A 15,699-nucleotide genomic window follows, 5' to 3' on the forward strand; every position below is an offset into this window, starting at 1 on the left:
ACCTGTATATCACCTGTCAATCATTTTCCAGAAAAGTGCCATCTGGCGTCAGACAACGTCTGAATCAGATGAAAGTAAATGGGTGTAAATCTAATGGATGGTCAATAGACTTCCTGTGACTTCAGTGAGACAGACAGAGAGAGATAGATGTCTTAAATTACACTGACCCTTAAAAGCTCTTTAGTTTAGTGCTGGAGCATATAGACCTGCATTAATGCACTTTTATAAGCCCTAAGAGAACACAAGATCAAATGTTAAAATGTTAAAGAATGTGAGATTGTTGAGCATCTGTAGTATGAGTGAATCTAATAGGGGTTGAAATGATATTTTGCACATATCTGAAGTCCTCAAATTCAAGTCTTGAAGAATATCGGCGTTTTATGATACTGTCATTGTATCTCACACATCATTTTATCTTTCTCTTTTTCATTTGAAAGAGATCGATTTATATATTCACACTCAGGGACACTGATTAGACCGTTTAGACATCAGTGCCAGGAAACTGCAGCATCCGTGCGACATGCTCTGGTGTGAACGTATATGTTCTTCATTGAGCGACCGTATGACTGATTTGTTATCATTGTTGGGAAACAATAGAGGGTGTTGAATATTTTCTATCCCGAGTTGACTCAGGAAATGTGCTGTCGGGCCCTGGACAGATCCGAACTCATAATTATCCCCACCGGGATCTTCTCTTCCGCCCCTTCCCTGAAAAAAGGCTTGGAATCAAACTTAAAAAAACGTGTGACTTTAAGGTCTGAGTGTATGTGGTTTCAGTTGATAAGACTACAAAAGACATTGTGAAAAAAGTTCCTGTGTGGAGGTCTTTAGACCATCGTACCCATGACGACAATGTCCCTGCGTGATGATGTCACAATGGTCCCGAGCTTAGGAGGCGCTACATTGTTTCTTTGGTTTCCTCAAAGGATGCAACTGATGAACACAGGAAATCTTTTTTTTTTCTATAGACTGATTGATTGGTTAAAATTCACACTGCAGTTTGAAAACATTCATAGCTCAGGAGAAGTAATGGTGTGCTCGGTTAAGATTTATCATATAAAATTATCATTTTTCTCTCTGTGATCTTATGAGGTCTAATGTGGTGTAATGTGGTCGAAAAAGCCTGATGTGGTCTGCAGAGGTCTATTGAGGTCTGATGTGTTTTAATGAGGTCTAATGTGGTCTTAAGAGTTCTCTAATGGACTCTGTTGTTAACTAATGCATTCAGATGTGGTCTAAAGAAGTCTATTGTGGTTTGGTGTGGTCTAATGAGGTCTAATGTGGTGTAATGTGGTAGAAAGCGGTCTGAAGAGGTCTATTGCGGTCTGATGTGGTCTGAAGAGGTCTATTGAGGTCTGATGTGGTTTAATGAGGTCTAATGTGGTCTCTAGAGGGTCTGATTAGGTCTAATGTGGTCTTAAGAGTTCTCTAATGGACTCTGTTGCAAACTAGTGCAGTCAGATGTGGTCTAAAGAGATCTAATGTGGTTTGGTGTGGTCTAAAGAGGTCTGATGGTCTGATGCGGTCTAAATAGGTTGATTGTGGCTTGGTGTGGTCTAATGAGGTCTAATGTGGTGCAATGTGGCCTTTAGAGGGTCTGATGACGTCTAATGTGATCTGACGAGGTCTCTAGGGGACTCTGATGTGAACTAATGCAGTCGGGTGTGGTCTAAAGAGGTCTGATTTGGTGTGGTCTAATGAGATCTTATGTGGTATGATGTGGTCTCTAGAGGGTATGATGAGGTCTAATGTGGTCTCTAATGAGGTATAATGTGGTCTAAAGAGGTCCATTGTGGTTTGGTGTGGTCTTATGAGGTCTAATGTGGTGTAATGTGGTCTTTAGAGGGACTGATGATGTCTAATGTGGTCTGACGAGGTCTCTAGGGGACTCTGATGTGAACTAATGCAGTTGGGTGTGGTCTAAAGAGGTCTAATGTGGTATGATGTGGTCTCTAGAGGGTATGATGAGGTCTAATGTGGTCTAATGAGGTACAATGTGGTCTAAAGAGGTCTGATGCACTATATTGTGGTCTGATGAGGTCTAAAGTGGTCCATTGTGGTTTGGTGTGGTCTTATGAGGTCTAATGTGGTGTAATGTGGTCTTTAGAGGGACTGATGATGTCTAATGTAGTCTGACGAGGTCTCTAGGGGACTCTGATGTGAACTAATGCAGTTGGGTGTGGTCTAAAGAGGTCTAATGTGGTATGATGTGGTCTCTAGAGGGTATGATGAGGTCTAATGTGGTATAATGAGGTATAATATGGTCTAAATAGGTCCATTGTGGTTTGGTGTGGTCTAATGTGCTTTGGTGTGGTCTTATGAGGTCTAATGTGGTGTAATGTGGTCTTTAGAGGGACTGATGATGTCTAATGTGGTCTGACGAGGTCTCTAGGGGACTCTGATGTGAACTAATGCAGTTGGGTGTGGTCTAAAGAGGTCTAATGTGGTATGATGTGGTCTCTAGAGGGTATGATGAGGTCTAATGTGGTCTAATGAGGTACAATGTGGTCTAAAGAGGTCTGATGCACTATATTGTGGTCTGATGAGGTCTAAAGTGGTCCATTGTGGTTTGGTGTGGTCTTATGAGGTCTAATGTGGTGTAATGTGGTCTTTAGAGGGACTGATGATGTCTAATGTGGTCTGACGAGGTCTCTAGGGGACTCTGATGTGAACTAATGCAGTCGGGTGTGGTCTAAAGAGGTCTTATGTGGTATTTTGTGTATACTACGTTTTTGTGCGTTCTGGTCAGTTCTGCGCTCGGTTGACCATGTACTCGTAATCAACCGGACATGATCCAAACCAGAACACAAAAACAAACTATACCCGGACCTGAAATCTGCGATGTGCACGGACAATCTACACAGACTGTGCTAATGACCAAATTGTTATCATGCATGCACACTTTCAAAATGTGAGAGTGAAAGTGGAGATTTATATTAAAAAAGGAAAACAACTTTTTTTATAGTAAACATTTTTTTTCTCACCCACACTTTTGAAGATATGGATTAAAACACTGGATTATTTTTATGTGGCCTTTATTTGATATTTGGAGCTTCAAAGTTCTGGTCACCATTCACTTGCATTGTACGGACATTCAGAGCTGAGATATTCTATTTCAAATCTTAGCACGGTCTCAACTGGTGCAATTCAGAATTTGAGGTAAAGCCTTGTCTGTCTTTGAGTTTCTCTGTTATGAATCAAAATAGAAAGCCAGGAAGCGGAGGAAACCAACTCTTCGAGCGTTAGAGATGTACTGTATTAGACACGTGGTTATTTTGGAGGCAGGGGCCACCCTGAGCTGAGGGAAGAAGCCAAGAGAAAGACCTGCACGTGAAAGGATGTGGTTTTAATGCCGGGGGGGTCAAGAGACCCAAACTCTCATTTGAAACGCAGACGTGCTCTCGCACGTGCCCACTGCTTTGTTACTCAAAAACAAAAGTGTCTTCTTCCTCAAACGCATGTAATTATATATAGCGGCTGACTGTATATAAAAGTGCTAAAAAGAGGCCCTCTATGAATGTAGTGTAACGGATTATAGATGTGAAACTTGCAAAGCCAGCAATCCCACTAAGATTTCTTATTCTAAAGAAAGTATTTTAAAAGGGGGTTAGGCCTTGCATTTATAACTGACCTAATCGGTGTAATGTAGACAGGCCAATAAAGACTTAAAGTCTTTATTTTAGTTTCATGTAATTTTGCTAGCCTGTCTTTCAGGTGTTTAAATGACACAGGTGTTCAGCGCGCTCTTGTGGACATGTGTTGCATGACTTTTCATTCGCACTACAACTCCCATAATGCACTCACCCGCGCTTGATCACGAAGGTGTACTTAGCACGTGTCCACAAGTGGCCGTTCTACTCTTTCGTTGCTTCTTGTTGGCTGTGGTGCCAACAAACTGACAGGATGGCAGGGAGGGAGTCAGATGTTGGCAGTTTAGTGAGCAAGAGGGAAACTTTAGTGATGAGAGGAGGGAAAGTGAGTGGGAGGATGTGGTGAGAGGGAGGACATCTATGAAGGCGGCTAGCTGTAAGGACATAGTCAGTTATAATAATAATAATAATAGTTAGTATGAAAGAAGTATTGGAGAGTTTGAAGGTGCTGAATAACTCAGTAAAAAGGGCTAAAAGATTGACAAGGAGAATTGTGAAAGAGGAGATGGAAACCATTTTGGTTGAGTTTGACACAGGTTATCCCAAAGGAGTTATATTATGCATTTATGAGATACAAGATAAGAGAGTACATACCTAAGCGTATGAGATGTGTTATAACTGCCAGGAATTTGGGCACAGTACCGCCGCTCCCTATAAGCAAACTACGCAGTCTGTGTGGGGTACCAACTCCCTAGGGGGCACCATCTTACTCTAGGAGGGCACCAGAAAGTCCACGGCTGCTCTTCCTCTCACGTTATACGTTATTTAAGGACCCAAAACCAGTTGCGGAACACAGATGATCACTTTGCGCTCATATCACGTGACCTGGAACTCTGCGTAGGGCATCGATTTGGCCAGCGGCGGCCCTGTTTGGGCATGTGGCTAAGGTATGTAAAGGAAAAAGAGGATGTGCTAGAGATCACGAATATGGAAAGGGAGTGAAACCAAAGGGTTGAAACTGTGTAGGTAATCACAGTGTTGCCTTTTGGGCTTGTGAAGTAATGAGGCGAGAGGTGGAAGTCCAGCGGATAAAAGTCAAGGAAAAAGTTTCCTATGCTGAGGCAATTAAGGAGGCTTAACATTAAAGAAACGATTAATGACAGAGAATATGATAAAGAGCAGAATAGGGGCGAAAAGAAGAAACTGTTAACATTTATAGTGGGGGTGATTTATGCAACAACTGAGGTCAGATCTAAAACTGAAAGGATCCAGATTATTATTAAAGCAGCAGTGCACCACTTGGATATGATAGGGTTGAAATGGGTCAAGAATCAGCATGTGGGGTTATAACATTAAAGGGTTAGTTCACCCAAAAATTATATGATCCCATAATTTACTCACCCTCAAGCCATCCTAGGTGTATATGACTTTCTTCTTTCAGCCAAATACAATCAGAGTTATATTAAAAAATATCCGGCTCTTCCAAGCTTTATAATGGGAGTGAATGGTACCTTAGATTTTGAAGCCCAAAAAAGTACATCCTTTATAAACTATAATCACTAGCTTCCTGCAACGGCCATCCGAGGGTTCAAGAGAGAGTCGATATCCCTGTGAGATGTGACGAACGCCTTTATTAACCTGCTGGAGCCGTATGGATTACTTTTATGATGGATGGATGCGCTTTTATGGGCTTCAAAATCTGAGGTACCATTCACTCCCATTATAAAGCTTGGATTTTTTTTTAAATAACTCCAATTGTGTTTGGCTGAAAGAAGAAAGTCATATACACCTAGGGTGGCTTGAGGGTAAATTATGGGATCATTTTTGGGTGAACTAACCCTTTAATAATGGAATGCAATTGATTGCAAATGGTCAAGATTTTAAACAGTTTTATTGCCAGCAGTAGAGAAAAACCAGACATTATATGCATCCAAGAGTCTTGGTTAAAGCCGAACTTGGATTTTGTCTTAAGTGGGTATGTGGCAATTAGGCAAAATGGAAAAGATGGTGGAGGTGGAGGGTGTGTCACATTTGTAAAACAGGGGATTCCTTACAGAACACTAGGTATAGGGGGTGGACAGGAATATGTGGTATTAGAGGTATGGTGTGAGAGGAAAACGTCAGTAGATAGTTTGTAGTATTACTACAACCCATGTAAAAAGCTACAGCTAAACGAGCTTGAGGAAATAGCAGGTCAGGATAGAAGTAATATTGTATGGAGTGGTGATTTTAATGTGCATAACACATTGTGGGAGAGTGAGAAAATTGATAATAATGGTCAAGTAATAGAAGAGTTGTTGGATGGGAAAAACTTAGTGTGTTTAAATGATGGAAATAAAACGTTCCGGAAAGGAATCTGTGCTTGATCTCACATTGCTTTCCAATAATATGGCACCACCGTGGCGGCTGTGGCTCAGGTGGTAGAGTGGGTCGGCCACTAATCACAGGGTTGGCGGTTTGATTCCCGGCCCTCATGACTCCACATGCCGAAGTGTCCTTGGGCAAGACACTGAACCCCAAAATGCTTGAAATATGAAGTTTATATTGAATCACTGAAATATAGATATATATATATACATATACAGCTCTAATAAGATCAAGGCTAGATTATGGGAGTGAGGCATTTGGATCAGGGGCTAAATCTGTGCTTGCGAGGTTGGATGTAATACAGGCTCGGGCCTTGAGAGTATGTTTAGGGGCAGTGAGAACATCCCCAGTGTGTATGCTTCAAGTTGAGGCTGGAGGAAAGCCATTGAGTCTCTGCCGAAAACAGCTGCTTTTAAGTTACTGGATAAATCTGAGGTGGCATGAAGATAGTCATCCAAATATAAGTGTGTTACAGGCTGGGCTAGTAATCTGGCATACCGGGCATTTTCCCGGTGGGCCGATCAGGGGTGGACTGGCCACCGAGCGGGCTGGTGGGTCGGCCGCGATAAGCTAAAATGAGCCGCAGTGTATGGAGAGAAATCATTAAAGAGTGGCAGCAGCAGTGGGATCAGGAGATAAAAGGAAGGCATTTATATGTCAGGGATCAGAAACTGTCGAGCAGTTGCAGGAAATATGTAGCAGAAAGAAATGGAATGATTTGGAATATCCGCCTGGAAGCGGAGGACAGCCGCCGAATGCGAGGGGAGAAGGGGCTCCTAACCGACTGGCTAGAGCGGTCAGGGCCGCTGCCAGGGGCGGAGGAGTCCCGACCAGCCGCTGAAATGCGGCGGGGTCTGAGACCACCGACCGCGAGCAGGGAGGGACTCGCTGCTGACCGCCTGGAGCGGGAGAACCGCTGCCAGGGGCGGGGGAGACCCCTTCTGTTCCCCGAGAACACGGCGGGGCGTTCCATCCACCAGGGGCTGGAGGACTGCCTCCGATCCACCCGGAGAGGCGTGGCTGTCGTCCGTTAGAGTGTGGAGGAGTGGCCGAGGAACAAGCTACGGCGTATCGGAGAACTGGCAAGTAAGCGTTTTTTCTCTCTCTCACTGCCGATCCGTGTTGGCCTTTTCCCTCTCTTTTAAATTTTACAGTGTTTTTTTGAGGGGGTACTACACTGTTACAGGAAGTACCACATTTTTTTATTATTTCTGTTTACCTCACCTTGTCCCCTCCCTCATCCAGGTGGATGGGGATGACCTGCCGGCAGACGGGGCTTCGGGCACGCCCTCCCCCAGGGAAAGGGGGGTGGGGGGGGTACGTCATTTTGCACTTTCTGACAATAAATAATTTCCATTGAACATGGATTAGATCTGTTGAACGCATGACAGGCCGACATTTTTAAGAGGGCCACATTGAAGGATAAATAGAAGTAAAAAAAAATATGAAAATAATTAAACATGATGATTGATTTGAAAAAAGGTTATTTTGTATTTCTCAAACATTTTTGCACTTCTGTTTTTCCAGTTCAAATCAGCAAACTCACATTTTCATGTATGTACTTAATATGATAGAACTTTACAACGTCATACTATGCATATGTTGGGCAATTCCAAGGAAATGTTATCCACAGCATGGAAAAATAACCAATTTAAACCAAAGGAGCAAAACCCCCTTTTAAATTCTGTATTATACTGGCATTGGTGTATATGGTGATTTCAATCTTATTTCAATCAATCATGCAGCATTAATGGATGTCATTCCAACATCTCAGATGTCAAAGTCTGCTGGTTTCAAAACATTTTGAATGGTTTCCCTCAACATGTATCCTATAGGTAACTAAAGGTAACTGTCATGACCATTTATGGTGTTGTTTTCCACATTAACGTGAGAACGAGAAAGAATTAAAATTGTATATGTTGTGCTGTCAGTCACATATTTTGAAAGTGCTGAAATTTTATACTATATATAATTATTTTCAAAATGCATTTATTTCCTTCTTGGGAAAGAAAACAAAACAAAATGTAGCAATATAATGCTTTTAACATTTTCCAAACAAAGCCGTCTACAGTATAAAGATAGAAATGCACTAAATTCAAGTTTCAAGTAACATTAAACATTACCCAAAGTCTTTTGTTTTAGGTTCACGGTGTTATTGTGTGCATTTCATAGACATACTATTATAGTAACTGAGGCTGGACAACAGGGCTGGACTGGTAATCTGGCATACCGGGGATTTTCCCGGTGGGTCGACGCAGATTTGGGCTGATTAGGGGGGCAGAATGGCCATCGGGAGAACCGAGCGGGCCGGTGGTTCGGCCGCGAAATGTGCTGAATGGGCCGTGATATGCAACAATGAGCTGCCGCGTTATACAGAACGGCCCTCAAAACGGTGCCGTGATATGCAGAAAAGGACAGTGAACACCCCCCACACACACACACTTCACCCCCCACCCCCCTTGCTCAACAATATTTGGCACACCCCCCCACCCCAGTTGGGCCAGTTGCCATGTAAAATCCTGGGCCGATTTCTCTTCCCAGTCCAGCCCTGCTGAACAATATAGTATAAAAATAATAAAGTCTTGTATTGAACTCGTATCAGCAATATCACGAGGATCACCTCTTAAATTGAAAATGTATATTATAATATAAACATGAAAAGAGCACGTTATGACTCCAGCACCAGTCATGATCCCACACAGGCGATGTCAAGGTAAGCTCAAATTGGGAGATTCGCCAGAAGAGCAGTGCCAGAACACGACTGACGTAATGTGTTCTTACGCAAATTGCTTGCAATTGTAAGCTTCAACCACAGATGTCGCTAGAGAGCACAATGCTACATAGTGCAGCTTTAAGTCTTGATGTGCTATAGCTATCTTCAATTCCAAGATTGATTTTCTACTCTCTGTGCAACCCTCTACAATGCCAGTAAATCGCTCGCAAATGGGACCAAATTTTGTTATTACTTATTACTAATTACTTTCTAAAACCCTGATCAACCTCAACCAGATGAAAAATACAAGGATGGACACGAAACTGTTCTTTTAATTCTATCAAATAAATCATTTAAAATCAAATAAATTATTCATGAACTGGGGCCAAAGAATTTAAAGGGGCAGAGTTACATTAGAAAACATACATTTCAACATTAGATGTAAAATTTCGATTAAATTCACTATAGGTTAAATATAATTTTTCTATAGTCTATACAGTATTTAACACAATTACATCAGAAGTAACTGTAAATAAATGACTGAAAATGTAATGGTAATCCCTTACTTTACTTTTATCAATGAAGAAGTAATGTAATTACAGCAATTAATTATTTAGTAATGCATTACAGCCAACACTGTGGAAAAACCTAAAATATTGTGATTTCCAAGCTTGGAATATTCTTGAAAATGAATCACAAATATAAAAATTGTCAAGCCATAGAAACATTATATTAAATATAAATTGTATGTAGTTGTGCTTCAGCTCTAAACTATTTAATCGGACATACACTGCATACACTGGTGAGAGCAGTAGCTAAAATAAAATATTTAAAAAAAAATCCTAAATCGAGTAATCACGTAATGCATGGTCAAAAGGAGTGTGGAGACCCTGGTAAGTAAAATAAAAAATAAAAAAATGACAAGATAGTTGTACAAGCTTATTCAACAATGAGAGCTTTTGACGCTGCGCGCTCTCGAGTCATCAAGCATCTCGTGCTCGAGCGTTGAAACCCGCTAAAGAAGTGCGCAGAAGGAAGCCGAAAGGGGGTGGTGCTCTAAACCGTCATTCACCAATCAAACGACGCCATAAACAGGTCGCTCGCATCCATCCAATCAGAGCCAGTTTTACATCCTCGAGCGCATCCGGTGCTATAAAACTGACCACGAGTTGGCTCTACGAGCGAGAGTCCATCTTGGAGAGCTGTTCTTTCACCTCCGATATTTTACCGTAAGCCGGTTAAGTTCAACTTATTTCGCCTTCTGTACGTGTCTTTTTTATGTATATGCTAAAAAAAAAAATATTTTCGAAATAACGTAGTTGATGAAAAGCCTTGTTTCTGGCATCCGAAAAATTAGCGTAAATGTTAGCATGTAGCCAGTTTAGCTGTGCGTGCATGCTGCTTCGCTTTCGCTAATCATCAGGAATTACATGTATTTAAAGTGCATATGAATTAATGCAGGTTTTAACACATTATTGTACTGTTGTTCTATGTTTTTACCATAGAGAGACTAAACTAGCTTTTAATTTAAGTCTCGTACATTTAATGATGTGCTACATCCATGCTAACGCGCTTATACCAGCATCGAACCGCGTATTTCACGTTGTTTGTATAAATGTAAACATTTCTCATTTAAAGGTGATCCTAAACTACCACGATGGCTGACGCAGAGCAGCAGTTCATGGAGACCTCCGAGAACGGGAACGAGGAGAACGGCAACGGAGCGGAATTCACGGAGGCCGCGGCGGATGATGAGAACGGAGGCGGCGAGGGAGGACAGATCGACGCCAGCAAGGGCGACGAAGATGCCGGGTGAGAATATTTAGCGTTTAATTGTGTTTTTCCTTTCTTATTGAGATGCATCTTTTGTTTCTTAAAGTCATTATTGGTGCCATATGCTTTGTTTAACCGAGGGGGGTGGGGGCCTGAGGTTCGTGTCCTTGGCCCAGTTATTGTGCTCATTGTTGGGGGTGCTTCATGAGGGTTGTTTAGGGTTGGATCAGGGGCGTAGCAGTCACTTTAAAAGTGGGGGGTGGGGTCGCACAGCCCCAACACTTGCAGTGCATTATTAATGTTTTACAGTTAGCATTATATACTTAAAGATTCAAATATTGCACATTTTTGCTAAATAAAATAGTGAATTTTTTGGAGCATTGACTCAACCAAGACTGGGCACAAGCTGGGCCTAAATAAATTGTTTACTCCTTAACTATGGCAATTGTGCATGTGCATTACAGGATTTTCAATTTGTCCAAGTGGCTCTAGTGTTTTGACTATGTTCACCAAAATTCTAGGGCTGCCCCCCTTGACCAAAGCTGTTACTAGGTGACTAGTTGTGTCATGTTTATGATATTAGTTGGGGCTGAAAATGAATGTTGTAAGTAACCTTGTTAACACTGCTCTACGTTACATAGAAATACTATGCTGTAATAATGCACCATTTTAATGTTATGAGCCACAGCGACAACACCGGCAATAGCTTAATGAATCTGAATGTATCTTAACATTTTGCTAATTTATAGAGAAGTGCTCAAGTTAAACGTGCAGTAGGCGAGGTACTAATTTTGGCTTCCCCACAAACACTTGGATAAGCCTAATAGCATCTTTTATCTAGGTTGCATGTTTCAAACGATAAGCCATGGTTGATGTCTTTGAATGATCGGCGAGTGTTTGCCTGCAGTGTTTGTATGTCACCTTCTTGGGGGTCATCCTTTACCCTCTAGAAATGATCCAACACTTTGGATATCCTGCCTGACATTAATTGACTTCAGTGAAATGCATAAGTGATAACGCAGATCTATCTTTGATCCTACAGTTTGTCGACTGCACACCCAACATGGAGGTAAACAAACAGGAACTGTTATTAAAAATTGCTTGCTGATCTAGTAATCTACCGATCAATAGAACCGATCAAACTTGTACCTCAAACACTGTTAAAAGAACTTTATAATGAAGACAGTCGCCATTATAAACTCCACTTACATTGTGTGCTTAGAAGGATTTTTCTGCCGTGCATTCACGTAATTCTGACAATCAGGAACGATGTGCTGAAATAACACTCGTTTGTGTGTGCCTCATTTCTAGATTAATTTAGATCAACATCGATGCCATTGTTGAAAGCAATTTTGTAGAATTGATTGGACTGTCTGACCACCGGCTGGGTTGTTATGGCTCATGAAACTCTCCTGTGATTTGGCTGAATGATCGCTCAATCAGTCCAAAGTTACAACGCAAAGAATACTGAATACAAATCCACCATTTGGACTCCAAATGGGTTTAGCTTGGGGGTGTGGGGGACAAAATCACCTTTTTTTAAATGGTGCAGGGCAGAGTCCTGCACTGGTCCATTTTTGGAGACCCGCCCGTACCCGCAAAGTTCAGCACCAGATCCGACCCGTCACCTGTGATAATATCAAAATTAAATCCGCACCCGCCCAGACCCGTTAATATTTGACCCGTGCCCGCAATAACTCACACACACTAAAATCGTTCCAATTAAAGTGATTTATTTTTTATCTCGCACCTCTCAACATCACAATAGCCTCATGAATGGGCTAATGAAACAGGCTAAAGTGCGCTTTGTTTTGCGCCATTCAAGTAGGCTATGGAACCTGATAACGCAAATAGACCTATTAATAAAAAAAGAACAAGAAAAAAATACAACCTACCTGATCCTGTCGCTCACAAACAATGGCCTATGCCTTCCGGCTATCAAACGCCAAAACTTTATGGCATGTTTTGCAAGCCGCAAATCCGCATATGATGTTATTTTCCTGATCACGTATTACACCACACTTTCTCACACATACGATTTTGCCTTTAAAGACTCGTTAACAATTTTATATACTCCGCTCGCCAACTTTACTTTTACTTCATCCATAGCTACTCCTGCAACGCTCCAACTAGGCTACGAGAAGCATCAACGAAAGTCGCACTGTCGCAGTGCAAATATTGCACATATTTTTCATCCGCTACTACCCGCCCGCAAGGAGTTCATTATCCACCCGCATCCCCGCCTGTGAATTTTAGGAATGTCACAATCCACCCGTTTTAGACACTTTTTCGGGTACCCGCGGGTACGCGACCCGTTGCAGGACTCTGGTGGGGGGGATGCATCGAAGCACCCATAACAGAGTACCATTTTTAAGCATGCACCTTGAGTTATAGGGATGTACTAAAAAGCTACCTTTAACAATATATACTTTTGTATCACTTAATGAGCTGAAGACCCAACGGTCAAGCCCCCCATTTTTGAATCGCTGTTTTGTGAATGCTAGTGAGACTTTAATGCAGCACTTTTCGTACTGCTGTCGCTTATGATGTATTCCTCTTTTAGAAGTCTCTTTCGGATTAAAGCATCTGGTAAATGAATGCCGAATTGAGTTGTTGGATAGTCTTCATGTCTTTCTGTTTTTCTATGCAGTAAAATGTTTGTTGGAGGGCTCAGCTGGGACACCAGCAAGAAAGATCTCAAGGACTATTTCTCAAAGTTTGGGGAGGTGACCGACTGCACCATCAAGATGGATTCAAACACCGGCCGGTCACGAGGGTTTGGATTCATCTTGTTCAAAGAGCCAGGGAGTGTTGACAAGGTATGGACTCGCTCCACACGAGTATTTAACAGTGAGAACTTGGAGTGGTCGTCGTTAAAACCTCTTTGTTTTATTTTAAAGGTGATGCTGCAAAAGGAACACCGACTTGATGGGCGACAGATCGATCCTAAGAAGGCAATGGCTATGAAGAAGGAGCCAGTCAAGAAAATATTTGTTGGTGGCCTAAACCCTGAAACCACCGAAGAGAAGGTCCGAGAATACTTTGGGGCCTTTGGAGAGGTGAGTTTTGATTTTGTTTTGTGAACCGTCCACTGCTGCGTCATCTTCTGGCTTTATATTAATGGCGTCTTTGTTTTGCAGATCGAAACTATGGAACTGCCAACTGATCCAAAGACTAGCAAAAGGAGGGGCTTTGTTTTCATCACCTACAAGGAGGAATCTGCTGTCAAGAAAATCCTTGAAAAGAAATACCATAATGTTTGTGGAAGCAAGGTAATGAAGGAAATTTAATGGTATTGTGTGTGTGATCGCTTAATGTACCCAATAGTAATGGCTCGTTATTGATACAGAAATACTCCCCATGCATGTGAATGTTTACGCTTGTTGGTAGACAACTGGGCTGTGGCTCAGTTGGTAAAGCGGGTCGGCCACTAATCGCAGGGTTGGTGGTTCGAATCCTGGCCCACACGACTCCACATGCCGAAGTGTCCTTGGGCAAGACACTGAACCCCAAGTTGCTCCCAATGGCAGGCTAGCGCCTTACATAGCAGCTCTGCCGCCATTGGTGTATGAATGGGTGAATGAGTCCCAGTGTAAAGCGCTTTGAATACCGTTAAGGCGCTATATAAGTGCAGACCATTTAATTAATGATTATTGACATGTTGACCGTTTCCATCAATTCAGTGTGAGATTAAAGTCGCCCAGCCGAAGGAGATCTACCAGCAGCAGCAGTACGGGAATCGTGGAGGCTTTGGAGGTCGTGGCAGGGGCCGTGGGGGGTAAGACTTTGTTTATTAATATTAGACAGGATGTTGATTCAAATGCAAAACCATTTTGATTCAATTTGTGATCACTTATCAGCCAGACAAATCCATTTTTAAAGTACACGCGTGTACTTCTGTTTCCATGTCGTCAGGTCAGAACTGGAACCAGGGATATAACAACAGCTACTGGAACCAGGGCTATGGCAACCAAGGCTACGGTGCCCAGCAGGACTATGGCGGGTATGGTGGATATGGCAACTATGACTATTCCTCTGGCTACTATGGTGGCGGGTATGGTGGATATGACTACAGTAAGTGTACAACTTTCAAATGCTTCCATGATCATGGTTTTAACTGGTTTTCAATGTACTTATTCAGTTTTATATATTTAACTCTCCAGACCAGGGAACTCCAAGCTATGGTAAAACACCCAGACGTGGTGGCCACCAGAGCGGCTACAAGCCGTACTGATCACATGTAGAACAGGTATGCGTCTCCATACTAGGTTTTATGCTACTTGCACACAGACTCTTTGCGGTGTTGGAGTGTGAACATGTTCTTTGTCACTTTGCAGGACTGAAGTATTCTCAAACCAGTAGTGTGACGCGTGACAACAGCAGGTCTCACCGACATGGACTCTCTTTTACAGGATAAGATCATGATCCATTTGTACAGAACCGACTAATAGGGGAAGCAATGTCACTTCCACATTTTTATTTTTGTTTTATTTTCCTTTGTCCACGTGCATTTCCAGAGTTGGAAGTGTTATTTTTACTGTACTTTTTGGTACCTTTTTTGAATAATGTATTGTATGGTTGTATTTTACTTGTCTACTGGATTTACCACATGAGGTTCGGGAGCTGCCAGAGCTTTTGAAATAAAACAATTTTGAGTAATTTCCCCAGTGTTTCCATATGTTTACTACGCTTGAATTTGCTTATTTCTGTTGCATGGGTTCAAACCTGCGTAGAATAGGAGGTAGTTTGATTAGCATCACTGCAGTAATCTAATGTGAGCATTTTGATAATTCTGGAAGTTAATTTGTTTGCTTGGATTTTAATTTTAATTATTTTTTTTTTTAAACCTGTCATGGTTGTAATGAAGCTGAAGCGTTTTGTGGACGCTAGTGAACCGATGTTTCTCACATCTCATTCCTATAGTGTTGGTAGAAATAAATGATTTGTAAGATTTTTGAAGTGTTCTGTTTACTGGTTAATGTTAGTATCTGTCAGTCATAATTGTACAACTTTTTGATTTTACGTTTTTATTAGAGCGTCTGTGGCAACCCTTATCACAATGGTAAGTTCCCGCCAAAATACTTGGTACTGCAGTTATTGGTGCTTAAAAGAAACCACTTTTTTAGCCACCACCTGACCATTTTTATGCCAAAGGTTCTTCATCTTTTGTAGTAAAACTGATGTGGGTGACTGCTTCAAATCCTCAGCTGTGAAACATTGGCCAATCTAGAGTTTTGTAATGAAAAACCTGTTCAT

At 41.9% G+C, this 15,699-nt stretch overlaps 1 protein-coding gene across 2 annotated transcripts; it reads left to right on the top strand.

The window, feature by feature from the left end:
- The first annotated feature begins 9,805 nt into the window (after positions 1-9,805).
- hnrnpabb (heterogeneous nuclear ribonucleoprotein A/Bb) lies at positions 9,806-15,392 on the top strand. 2 transcript variants are annotated; one of them, XM_052104301.1, is made up of 9 exons: positions 9,806-9,899; positions 10,309-10,482; positions 13,094-13,262; positions 13,344-13,502; positions 13,584-13,715; positions 14,127-14,222; positions 14,358-14,517; positions 14,607-14,692; positions 14,781-15,391. In XM_052104301.1, exons 2-8 carry the CDS (start codon positions 10,328-10,330, stop codon positions 14,675-14,677), a joined length of 942 nt encoding a protein of 313 aa, XP_051960261.1. In that variant the 5' UTR covers positions 9,806-9,899; positions 10,309-10,327; the 3' UTR covers positions 14,678-14,692; positions 14,781-15,391. The 2 variants fall into 2 exon arrangements, with proteins under 2 accessions (XP_051960261.1, XP_051960262.1); XM_052104302.1 differs by having other exon boundaries at positions 9,835-9,933; positions 14,781-15,392.
- The last annotated feature ends 307 nt before the right edge of the window (positions 15,393-15,699 follow it).

The sequence above is a fragment of the Xyrauchen texanus genome, chromosome 34 (genome assembly GCF_025860055.1).
Source record: "Xyrauchen texanus isolate HMW12.3.18 chromosome 34, RBS_HiC_50CHRs, whole genome shotgun sequence".
NCBI classification, from domain to species: Eukaryota; Metazoa; Chordata; class Actinopteri; order Cypriniformes; family Catostomidae; genus Xyrauchen; species Xyrauchen texanus.